The sequence below is a fragment of the Oncorhynchus mykiss genome, chromosome 9 (assembly GCF_057628025.1).
Source record: "Oncorhynchus mykiss isolate SJ-2025 chromosome 9, ASM5762802v1, whole genome shotgun sequence".
NCBI classification, from domain to species: domain Eukaryota; kingdom Metazoa; phylum Chordata; class Actinopteri; order Salmoniformes; family Salmonidae; genus Oncorhynchus; species Oncorhynchus mykiss.
In genome coordinates, this window is record NC_143030.1 from 49,869,491 (window position 1) to 49,882,477 (window position 12,987).

At 45.0% G+C, this 12,987-nt stretch overlaps 1 protein-coding gene across 1 annotated transcript in view; it reads left to right on the forward strand.

The window, feature by feature from the left end:
* prex1 (phosphatidylinositol-3,4,5-trisphosphate-dependent Rac exchange factor 1) overlaps positions 1 to 12,987 on the forward strand; it is a 115,827-nt gene that overhangs the window by 74,261 nt on the left and 28,579 nt on the right. Inside the window, exons 14-20 of the mRNA XM_036988120.2 lie at positions 133 to 208; positions 361 to 433; positions 6,644 to 6,789; positions 9,083 to 9,175; positions 10,421 to 10,569; positions 10,697 to 10,782; positions 11,920 to 12,053. Of these exons, the coding sequence (XP_036844015.2) occupies positions 133 to 208; positions 361 to 433; positions 6,644 to 6,789; positions 9,083 to 9,175; positions 10,421 to 10,569; positions 10,697 to 10,782; positions 11,920 to 12,053 (757 nt within the window). The remainder of the gene's footprint in view (positions 1 to 132; positions 209 to 360; positions 434 to 6,643; positions 6,790 to 9,082; positions 9,176 to 10,420; positions 10,570 to 10,696; positions 10,783 to 11,919; positions 12,054 to 12,987) is intronic.

Here is a 12,987-nt window from a genome sequence, read left to right on the forward strand (position 1 = left end):
TCATGTCATGTAATAACATCTTTAAGGTTCTGGGAAATGTCTTTTGTGTGCACCTGCTTGCTTGAATGTGTTTTTGATGCCTTTAGCTTTGAAACCATATCCTTATTCCCTCCGTTTCATTCTCCCTTTCAGGGACAGAGACTACCATTTAAAAACCTTCAAGTCTGTGGTGCCTGCCAGCAAACTGGTTGACTGGCTTCTGTCACAGGTACAGTGTACACACACAGGAGCACACGCAACACACACGCACACACACGCACACACACACTGGAGTGGCGGCCCCAGCCGTGCTCCCCACTGTGTCTAAGAGGTGAAAACAACAAGTCTAAGCTTGATTTGTACCTCCATTCTGTTTCCCAGGGTGACTGTTCCACACGTGAGGATGCGGTGACGTTGGGGGTTGGACTGTGCAACAATGGCTTCATGCACCACGGTCAGTGCAGCACACACGCGTCACGTGTTCCATGTGTTACACGCGTCACGTGTCACGTGACTGAATGACATACGGTACATCGGGGATATTGCGTAACATTTTTCATCAGGCTTATAATTCCCCTGAGCCGATGGTCGGGGACTGCAACATAATTTCATAGAATTCATTTATGCCAGCACATGTTACACATCACTGAGTGATACACTGTATATATACACACACACACACCATGCTACAATGCTTTTACAGCCACAAGGAAAATTGGGTCTGCAAAACTAGTCCTTATTTGACCACTTTTGCATGAAGTTTCTGCTGCTTGGGTTCAAGTGTTTCTCTGATTTTCGCCAGAGTACATAATAATACTCCTTGTTATTAGATTCGGTTATTAATCATGTTATAATCAAAACATAACATTCCACGTTAACCATTTCCTTCCTCACACAGTAGGTGTCAGTTGTCATTCCTGTACGGTTGTTTTCTTGTAAACCAGTAACACTCGATTATTGCATGATATTTTTCCTAACTGTCATACTGTAACTGTCACTTGAAAGGTGTTCCTATTCACTTTGGGACGAACCCTAACTTCCACTTATGTCAAATTCTCACTTAGTCATGCAATGATGAAGTGAAAATTCCACCAAAATGGAAGTTAGGACGTGCCCAAATTATGACAGTCAGTCGGTACACGTACAGTCGTGTCCAAAGGTTTTTAGAATGACACAAATATACATTTTCACAAAGTCTGCTGCCTCAGTTTGTATGATGGCAATTTGAATATACTCCAGAATGTTATGAAGAGTGATCAGATGAATTGCAAAGTCCCTCTTTGCCATGCAAATGAACTGAATTCCCCCCCCCCAAAAAAATATATATATATTTCCACTGCATTTCAGCCCTGTCACAAAAGGACCAGCTGACATCATGTCAGTGATTCTCTCGCTAACACAGCTGTGAGTGTTGACGAGGACAAGGCTGGAGATCCCTCTGTCAAGCTGAATGAGTTCGAATAACAGACTGGAAGCTTCAAAAGGAGGGTGGTGCTTGGAATCATTGTTCTTCTGTCAACCATGGTTACCTGCAAGGAAACACGTGCCGTCATCATTGCTTTGCACAAAAAGGGCTTCACCGGCAAGGATATTGCTGCCAGTAAGATTGCACCTAAATCAACCATTTATCGCATCATCAAGAACTTCAAGGAGAGCGGTTCAATTGTTGTGAAGAAGGCTTCAGGGCACCCAAGAAAGTCCAGCAAGCGCCAGGACCGTCTCCTTCCCCGCGATCGGGGCACCACCAGTAGAGCGCTTGCTCAGGAATGGCAGCAGGCAGTTGTGAGTGCATCTCACATCCATACGATGGATTCAAGTCCGATGACCATAAATCACAATCAGACCACACTGTTGTCAACATCAACAGTATTTGCAGTGTTCCTTGGCATTCCCACGTTCGCAGTCTTGGTCGCAGAATTGAACCACGGAACACTCTTTCCTTAGCCTGGTTAAACCAGACTGAATGTTCTGCTCACCAGTGAAACAATGGTGAGTGCAGGGCTCATTCTGATTTGAAATAGGCTAGACCTTCCATAGCTTGCCAGCTATATCCTTGTGAACTTTGAATGCCCTCGAACCAGCACAATCTACTATACGTCCTACGCATATACACACACACACACACACACACTTATAAACTCAGCCAAAAAAGAAACGTCCTCTCACTGTCAACTGCGTTTATTTTCATCAAACTTAACATGTGTAAATATTTGTCTGAACGTAAAAAGATTCAACAACTGAGACATAAACTGAACAAGTTCCACAGACATGTGACTAACAGAAATGGAATAATGTCTCTCTGAACAAAGGGGGGTCAACAGCTGTGGCCACCAGCTGCATTAAGTATTGCAGTGCATCTCCTCCTCATGGACTGCACCAGATTTGCTAGTTCTTGGTGTGAGATGTTACCCCACTCTTCCACCAAGGCACCTGCAAGTTCCTGGACATTTCTGGGGGAATGGCCCTAGCCCTCACCCTCCGATCCAACAGATCCCAGATGTGCTCAATGGGATTGAGATCAGAGCTCTTCGCTGGCCATGGCAGAACACTGACATTCCTGTCTTGCAGGAAATCACACACAGAATGAGCAGTATGACTGGTGGCATTGTCATGCTGGAGGGTCATGTCAGGATGAGCCTGCAGGAAAGGTATCATGAGGGAGGAGGATGTTTTCCCTGTAACGCACAGCGTTGAGATTGCCTGCAATGACGACAAGCTCAGTCCGATGATGCTGTGACACACCGCCCCAGACCATGACGGACTCTCCACCTCAAATTCAATCCCGCTCCAGAGTACAGGCATCGGTGTTACGCTCATTCATTTGATGATAAACACAAATCCGTCCATCACCCCTGGTGAGAAAAAAACGCGACTTCTCAGTGAAGAGCACTTTTTGCCAGTTCTATCTAGTCCAGCGACGGTGAGTTTGTGCCCACAGGCAACATTGTTTCGGGTGATGTCTAGTGAGGACCTGCCTTACAACAGGCCTCCAAGCCCTCAGTCCAGCCTCTCTCAGCCTATTGCAGACAGTCTGATTACGGATGGAGGAATTGTGCTTTCCTGGTGTAATTCGGGCAGTTGTTGTTGCCGTCCTGTACCTGTCCCGCAGGTGTGATGTACGTGGTCTGCCACTGTGAGGACGATCAGCTGTCCGTCTCCCTGTGGCGCTGCCTTAGGCATCTCACATGCCTAACGGACATTGCAATTTATTGCCCTGGCCACATCTGCAGTCCTCATGCCTCCTTGCAGCATGCCTAAGGCACATTCACGCAGATGAGCAGGGACCCTAGGCATCTTTCTTTTGGTGTTTTTCAGAGTCAGTAGAAAGGCCTCTTTAGTTTCCTAAGTTTTCATAACTGTGACATTAATTGCCTACCGTCTGTAAGCTGTTAGTATCTTAACAACCGTTCCACAGGTGCATGTAACATTAATTGTTTATGGTTCATTGAACAAGCATGGGAAACAGTGTTTAAAACCTTTACAATGAAGATCTGTGAAGTTATTTGGATTTTTACGAATTATCTTTGAAAGACAGGGTCCTGAAAAAGTGCAGTTTCTTTTTTTTTGCTGAGTTTAGTAGACACACACACACACACAATCTCACACACACACTAATACAGTATTGACACACAAACACACCTCCCGATGCCATCTGCTGGCTAGTTCTCCTTTTCAAGTTCACACGTCTCTTCTCTGCCTGCTGAGTGCATAGCATGTCTCTTCTCACCTCGGCTGTCCCTTCACATGCCCCAGCTCAGTCAGTATGTCTGTGTTTTTTCTCTTAACCTCTCTTTCACCCACTTCCTGTCCCTTTTCTGTCCCTTTTCCTTTCGTCCCCTCTCTCTCTCCCTCTATTTCTCTCGTGCACATGCTCTGTCCCTGTATCATTCTCCTTTCTCTCCCATCTCTCTCTCTCGCAGTACTGTACATCAAGCAATGCAGCATTCTCCTAAATATTTCATCTTAGGCGGGTCGCAAGTGCCCTGCAAAGCTTCATACAATGAAAGGCTGCAGACCCACATCAACATTGTCTGCTTTATGTAATAGCAGGGGAACACCGCTATAAGTAACAGACGCTATTCAAGGGTTCAGAGCTTTCCTGTGGTATTCACTTCCCCAATTGAATTCACACTCATAACAGCAGTCACCAATTTCAATGGGACACCAATTTAGTGTCAGTGGTAGTGTGCGTGTCTCTCTCTCTGTGGGTTGGGTATGTGTGTATATTGGGAGTTTCTTGACAACTTGAATAGGTGGTATTAAAGGTATTCAAAGGATTCACCGTCTGACCGATTGGAAATGCCCCCTAGGCTTAAATGTTTTGGCATAGTGCCAGACTGTGTGTGTGTGCAGCACAAATCCGTTTGACTGATTTTGTTCCGCTTGGCCTCCCAGATGGTCTCCCATACAGCTGTGTGCCTTTACCCCAGATACCACTGTTCTTTACAACCCTTCACTCTGACAGAGAGACAGACAGGTAGACAGACTGACACCTGTCACAGCCACCATCGACCACTGTTGGCTCGATACAATAACATGGCATCAGACTCCAAGTGCACAGTGCGCTGTCTAGTCATGGAAAAACTGGGGAAGCTGTTTTCATGGAAAGATTGAGACGGACAGGATCAGAGAGGAGAACAGAGTGTCCTTCCAACATGGCTATGAAAACACTTTTTTGAGTAACACGCACACACACTGTCCCTTTCTGATGAATGACAGTGGGGTTGGGTTACCCGAGTGAAAGAATTGACGGTAATGTTTCCACTGGCATTTCCTTGGTATATCCTAGGAAATGATATAACTAACACACACACACACACACTGCAACCTTTAAGCAAGTATTTCACCCCAACCTGTGTTGAATTAGCAGCTAGTCACTTGCCTGTGAATGCATGTCCAAGTAGGTGACTAAAGGTGTATTATATATATATCCAGCACTACTTTTGACCAGTGGTAGTATGTGGCTAAAGGTGTATTATTTATATATATATATCCAGCACTACTTTTGACCAGTGGTAGTATGTGGCTAAAGGTGTATTATTTATATATATATCCAGCCCTACTTTTGACCAGTGGTAGTATGTGGCTAAAGGTGTATTATTTATATATATATATCCAGCCCTACTTTTGACCAGTGGTAGTATGTGGCTAAAGGTGTATTATCTATATATATATCCAGCACTACTTTTGACCAGTGGTAGTATGTGGCTAAAGGTGTATTATTTATTTATATATATATCCAGCCCTACTTTTGACCAGTGGTAGTATGTGGCTAAAGGTGTATTATTTATATATATATCCAGCACTACTTTTGACCAGTGGTAGTATGTGGCTAAAGGTGTATTATTTATATATATATCCAGCCCTACTTTTGACCAGTGGTAGTATGTGGCTAAAGGTGTATTATTTATATATATATCCAGCACTACTTTTGACCAGTGGTAGTATGTGGCTAAAGGTGTATTATTTATATATATATATATCCAGCCCTACTTTTGACCAGTGGTAGTATGTGGCTAAAGGTGTATTATTTATATATATATCCAGCACTACTTTTGACCAGTGGTAGTATGTGGCTAAAGGTGTATTATTTATATATATATCCAGCCCTACTTTTGACCAGTGGTAGTATGTGGCTAAAGGTGTATTATTTATATATATATCCAGCACTACTTTTGACCAGTGGTAGTATGTGGCTAAAGGTGTATTATTTATATATATATATATATATCCAGCCCTACTTTTGACCAGTGGTAGTATGTGGCTAAAGGTGTATTATTTATATATATATCCAGCACTACTTTTGACCAGTGGTAGTATGTGGCTAAAGGTGTATTATTTATATATATCTCCAGCCCTACTTTTGACCAGTGGTAGTATGTGGCTAAAGGTGTATTATTTATATATATATCCAGCCCTACTTTTGACCAGTGGTAGTATGTGGCTAAAGGTGTATTATTTATATATATATCCAGCCCTACTTTTGACCAGTGGTAGTATGTGGCTAAAGGTGTATTATTTATATATATATCCAGCCCTACTTTTGACCAGTGGTAGTATGTGGCTAAAGGTATATTATTTATATATATATATATCCAGCCCTACTTTTGACCAGTGGTAGTATGTGGCTAAAGGTGTATTATTTATATATATATCCAGCACTACTTTTGACCAGTGGTAGTATGTGGCTAAAGGTGTATTATTTATATATATATCAAGCCCTACTTTTGACCAGTGGTAGTATGTGGCTAAAGGTGTATTATTTATATATATATCCAGCACTACTTTTGACCAGTGGTAGTATGTGGCTAAAGGTGTATTATTTATATATATATCCAGCCCTACTTTTGACCAGTGGTAGTATGTGGCTAAAGGTGTATTATTTATATATATATCCAGCCCTACTTTTGACCAGTGGTAGTATGTGGCTAAAGGTGTATTATTTATATATATATCCAGCCCTACTTTTGACCAGTGGTAGTATGTGGCTAAAGGTGTATTATTTATTTACTTATATAGCCCTACTTTTGACCAGTGGTAGTGCACTACATAGGGAATAGGGCGCCATTCCTTTTCAGAAGCAGACTTTACTTGAAGCTGCTGTGACCCACATTTCTCTTTAGCTCACCACTTCTCTCTTTTCTTTTCCCTTTCTTTCTCACAGTCCTGGAGAAGAGCGAGTTCAAAGACGAATCGCAGTTCTTCCGTTTCTATGCCGACGAGGAGATGGAGGGCACGAGTTCCAAGAGCAAGCAGCTGCAACGCAATGACTTCAAGCTCATTGAGAACATCCTGGCCAAGTCCCTGGTGGTGAGCGTGACTACACACACACATGAATGTGTACACAGGCACACACGCATGTATATACACACACACACACACACACACGCATGTATACACACACACACACACAGGAACGTGTATATACACACACACACACACACACACATGAACAAACACACACACAAATGTATACACACACACATGAACACACACACGCATGAACGTATATACACACACACACACACACACACACACGAACAAACACACACACATGAACACACACACGCATGAACGTATACACACACGCATGTACACACACACACGAACGTATACACACACACACATGAACGTGTACACCGAAACGCACATGAACACACACAAACGTATACTCACACACACATGAATGTACACACACACTTACATGCATGAACATTATACAGTACACACACACGCATGAATGTAAGTAAACACAGGCATGAACACACACTTGCACACACTTGCACATAAATGAACACCTGCATCTGTGTATGATCATAACAGCACTATACAGAATAATTTGCCAGTAATTCATTGCATGGTTTATCCACTGCTGTACCAATAAGCTACCACTCAGTGTTATTTAGAGGACTAGGTTTTCGACTTCCCCAGTGGTCTGGGCATGATTTGGAAACAGCCATGTCCTGTCCTCCGCTCCACAAGGCCTGTGTGTACACGTGACGGCGTGAACCACATCTGGATGTGGGTCTCAGAGAGCACTTGAAGATGTCTCATCCCCCGTGGCTGTTGCAGCTCAAAAATCTCCTCCTCACGCCTTTGAAGACGAGACAGGGCTTTGAAGTCCTTCTGATCCAACAGCGTATTAATGGCAGTTGTCTTTTACAAATCGTGTGTGTGTGTGTGTGTGGGTGGAGGTCTCATAGGAGGCGAGCGTCAGGAAGAACCATTTTAAACTGATGAGATCAGTTTGATGGTTTGCCCGTAGTCAAACCGAAAACAATCGCTAACATTTGTTCTGTTTGAATGCTAAAAAGCTAAGAAATAAATATAAATCAACAATATGTAAGGAATGTCACGTATCGACACCCACAAACGCTCATGAGTTCGGTTGAAATGCATAGGAGGACGTGGTGGAGACTTTTTGAAGAAGATGGTCCTCAAAGAGGAACCATCACATACATGCTTCCATGCGTGAGCTGCAGTTAGACTTGACATAGCCTCTTCACACACAGTAGGGGGGTAATTACAAAGTTCTCTGAAGGCCTGCCAGAAATGTCTCTCTGACCTTTAACCATCTCACCCTTGATTGGACATGTCCGTTTGTTGCCATAAAGGGACCCCTCCCCCCACGAAGCACTCTGAAGAAAAGCTGTCTCATTATTTGAAAAGTAGGGTCCACAGCAGAAAGGAACATGGCGGTGTCTCTGTTCGACTGTTGATTTTGTGTGTCTGAGATAGCCTTGCCTGTGTGGCACTCCATCTCTCCTCACATTCTCTCTCGCTCTCTCTCCTTCTCACGTTCTCTCTCTCTCCCTCTGTCACTCTTTCTATATTAGTTTCTCTTCATCTAATGTTCTGTCTCTCTCACACTCTTTCTTTCTCTCTCTCGGTCCCTTCCTCTCGCGCTCTTGGTCTCTCTTGATCGATGCATCAACACCGTGCGACTCGCCGCTGTGACATCCACCAACAGGTGCTAGAAGAATGAGAGTAAAAGGTCAAACCCACCTCAGAAAAGGGTGGGAAACTGGGAGCTACATCGAGTTACGTTGTGTCCAGCTAACATAAGTGCATTAGCTTTTCCAAGCGTTTCGTCAGCAGAACGAACGAGGAAGTGGACCATTTTTATTTTGCCTAGGAGACGCCCCATCCCTGATGATTAGCTCAAATCCTTCCCATTCCCTACAGCTATGACTGAAGTGATAGTCCGACACACACACACACACACACACACACACAGCTCCTTGATGCTGCAGAGCCCATTGTTTAGTCTTTCTCCTTGTAGCAGTCTCCTCAGACGGGTGTTAGCGATAGCCATCTTATCACAACTCTGCAGTAGGGAGATAACCCCCACCGTGTGACTGTTAGTGCTCGGTAATGGAATCGTCCCAAATAAACCCACATGTGACGTACGCATTTGACCCAGGTCTCTTCATTGCCATTGTGTCATTCGGTTGTCATTGACCTGCACAGTGATTGCCAGACAAAATGTCCAGATTTTGTTGGTTCCTTCATTTTGCGCAATGGATGAATGAATTAGTCAATGTCAATCAATGCCTTCCAAGCTCCTTGGTCGATGTTGTGTTGTTTGTTTCTCTCCCCACAGATCCACCCTGAGGAGGAGGACTACGGCTTTGAAATTGAGGAGAAGAACAAGGCCATCGTGGTGAAGTCTGTCACCAGGGGCTCTCACGCCGAGGTGAGGAGTCTACATACACACACACACACACACACAGACAACACACACGTCTGTGCTTCTTCCTTCTCACTGACAGAGTCCATTAGTCCCAGTGATTCAGGCGCTGGTGGTTCTGTCACTCTCCTCAGGGCATCTATTCTCAGTGTGGGGATCAGATCAGCCGTATTACATTAGACATGCCTGCTCACATTCTCCTCAATGCCACCACACGCCACAACACGACATCCCAGCTCTTTGTGTGTGTGCTTACGTGCGCGTGTGTGCTTACGTGTGCGTATGTACGCGCCTGCACACGTCTCCATCTGTCTTTCTGCCTGCAGCCTTATGGGAGGACAGCCTTCTATCTCTACTCTCGCTCTCCTCTCTCCTGACTCAACTAATCAGGGTCTTGGTATCTTGTTGATTGGTTGAATCAGGAACTAGTGTTGGGATGGAATAATGACTGGGGATCTCTGAGTGAAGGGATTGGGGGAAACAGCCTTACTGCACTCCTTCCCTAACTGTCACTAACTGCCCCTTACGGTTTTTCTCGCCTCCCTTGTTCCCTGTCCCCTCCATCTCATTCCACAGCCCCCTCTATCGCCTCTGCTTCTCTGCTCCAGACAGTGCCAGTTTAGTTCGGTCCTGGCTGACACAGAGCGTGTGTGTGTGTGTGTGTGTGTGTGTGTGTGTGTGTGCCAGCATTGTGAATGAGGCTCAGCTGATTCACAGGGCCCAGTGAAAAATCCTGGGAGAGCCAGGGACTCTAAGAGGGTCGGGGGGAGAATACCAAACATGCGCACACACATATTCAGAGGGCCACTGTGCCTGGCTGTCCCTATTCTGGTCTGTCCTCCAAAGCCAACCCCGCAGGCAACCAAAGCCAAGCGGATCTGGTCCCTGGGTCCTGGGCGAGCCAGAGAGGATATAGAGGATGCATTATTCTCACGACGTGACCAGACACATGCACGCAAAACCCATCACAGTTCAATATGCATTAATGCCCCGCAAATGGCGGGCAGATGTGCAAAGCTCATATCGTTAAGCTTCCCTTCTTCATTAGCGTTTTTTTTTTTTTTTAAATGTATCATTAAGATTTCACCTGAATGCCTTTCCCCATTATTTAACCAGGTTTTATAAGCGAAATCTGTTTGCAAGCATTTTTACATTTGCAAAGCAAAATGGCCGCTGATCTAGCATGAAATGATGAGACAACCTATCCGGACACTTCACCGGTGTTGTTTCCACTCCGTCCTCCCTCTCCAGATGGCGGGGCTGCAGGCGGGCAGGAAGATCTTCACCATCAACGAGGACCTGGTGTTCCTCAGGCCCTTCCAGGAGGTGGAGACCATGATCAACCAGGCCTTCTGCATCCGCCGCTCCTTACGCCTGCTGGTTAACACTAAGGCCAAGGAGTGAGCTACAGTAGTACAAGCATGGACACGCACATATACACATACCCAATTTCATTACACACACACACTTAACTTGACACACAGGCTGTGTTTGGCCAGTCTCTGATTCACTCCCTTGTTGATTTAGGATCGTGAAGGTTCCAGACACTCCAGATCCCCTGTCCTTCAAACTCTGTGGCTCCGCCCCACCTCATGTACACGCAGTAAGGAAAGGTGAGTATCAACCGCTTTGATTGGCTCTCTCTGAATGTCACCTTGAGTCTTGGGGTTCACTCATTGGACGTGACACCACACACAGGAAATATGTACTGCGTCGTATGTTAAATGGCTCGTGATTTAGTCACGTCTTGTCTGCTAATAGACCATTTATGGGAGGGAACCTGGAATGCTAGAATACATGCCAGAAACCTGTCTTTAAATTATAGGAGGAGGTAACGTTACCTTCCAGCCATGCACCTGTCAGCTTCAGTTCCCTTTTACTGAGGCTCTGCTTTTTTGGACCACATGTTCACTAGGGCTCAAAGTTAAAACCCTAAAAGACGGTGCTCCCCCCTACACACACACACACACACACACACAACTTAACTCCTCTTTGTTAATACAACCACCTGGGCCACATTCTCCCGGTACACTGCCTGCTAGGCAGATGTTTATACTATATAAAAAGAAGAAGCGAAAGAAGAGCATGGGGGAGATTTACGGCTATCGAGTTGCGAGCGAGGGATTGGTCCAAATGTGTAAAACAGCTGGAAGAGGAGGTCGGAAAAAATGTCTGACTCCTTTCTGTAGCATCCAGGGATGAGGACAAACACACACACGCAGGCTGCGGAGCGTGGGGTTCCTTCCAGCTACCGGCCCCATATGAGTTGTCTCTGAATGATGTCAGACTCTCCAGGCACACTCTCATCTCCTAAATCAGGGACCTACTTGACGGCTGGGAGCGGTTGCTGCTAAACTGAAGTTATGGCGCTGTGTGCTTTGTGTGAGGTGGATGACAGGGAAAGGGATGCTAGGCCCTGGGACAGGAATATCTGTTTAGTGCACAGCTAAAGTGTTACCAGGAGTTATTAGAAGTTTTTCCACCCACGTATGTCTTCATTGTGTGCTTATCTCTTTCTGATGAACCGATTCTTCATTTCAATGGGATGAAGGTTACATTGAATAAAATACATATTTACATGAAGGACTAGATTTAAAAGAAAAAATGCATTGCACCCACAGTATATTACAACTATTTGTAGAATTTTTGTTTGGGGGGGGGGGGGTGACTAAAAGTATGACCGCATTGCAATTACAATGACGACCCTGCGGCATATCCAAATGTGATCCCTGACCCCTGTGTGACCCCAGGGTCGGAGGCGGCGGCAGCGGGCCTCCAGCCAGGTCAGTGCATCCTGAAGGTGAACGGCAACAGCATGAACCTCAGTGACTACCAGGAGGTCCTGGAGCACTTCACCTCCTCCCAGCAGGAACACCCCGACATGGTGAGAGACCTGGCACTTCCATTGGTTTAATTCTGACTGCATAGCGTTAGGGGAAACAAATGTTCGGAGATGGTGAGATTCAACCACAAAGGCATGGCCCAGTCTTCCCCTATCCTGGTCCTGGGGGCCCCAAAGGTCCTTTTTACCTTATCACTAACATACCTGATTCCACTTGTTGAATCAAGTGCCTAAGCGCCAGGATTGGATTGGAGAACACTGCCATAGCCTAATGTAACTTTAAAAAGAGCCTTAAACCATTGCTACTTTTCTACCCGTGTCAAGATGTTTTTCTACCAAACTAGTATGTTCCCTTCTACAGTGTCACATGCAAGGTTTTATTTTTATTTGTTGCGTCACAACTAGGGTTCTTCCTGATTCTCAGTTTCAGTCTTCTGCCAGTAGACCTCTTTCCCCCCCCCCTTGTTTTTATTTTCCTACTGCGTCAAATACTGTTTTGGCTTTATCCAGCTTGGGACCCAGCAGGATGTACCGTGGTGCTTTTTTATTAGGTGATGTGTTGATATTTACTCTTGCTCCTCTCCTCCTATCCAATCCCCTGCTTTGTTGATGTTTACCCTGGATTCTCTTGTCCTATCCCCACAGCTCTTGCCCAGTCAAATCTCCTCAGAGCTGCTCTGTTTGGACCATGTCTCTGTTAGTTCATTCACACAGCTGGTTAATTGCCAGTGTGTTTCCTGAACCAGTGCCATGTTCTCTGAGAGAAAATGCATTATACAGGGCCTTCAGAAAGTATTCACACCCCTTGACTTATTCCACATTTGGTTGTTACAGCCTGAATTCAAAATGGATTCAAACGTTGTTTTATCTCACCCATCTATAAACAATACCCGATAATGAGAACGTGTAAACATATATTTATTTTACATTTTTGCACTTTTATTGATCCCTAATTTACATATGTATTCCCACCCCT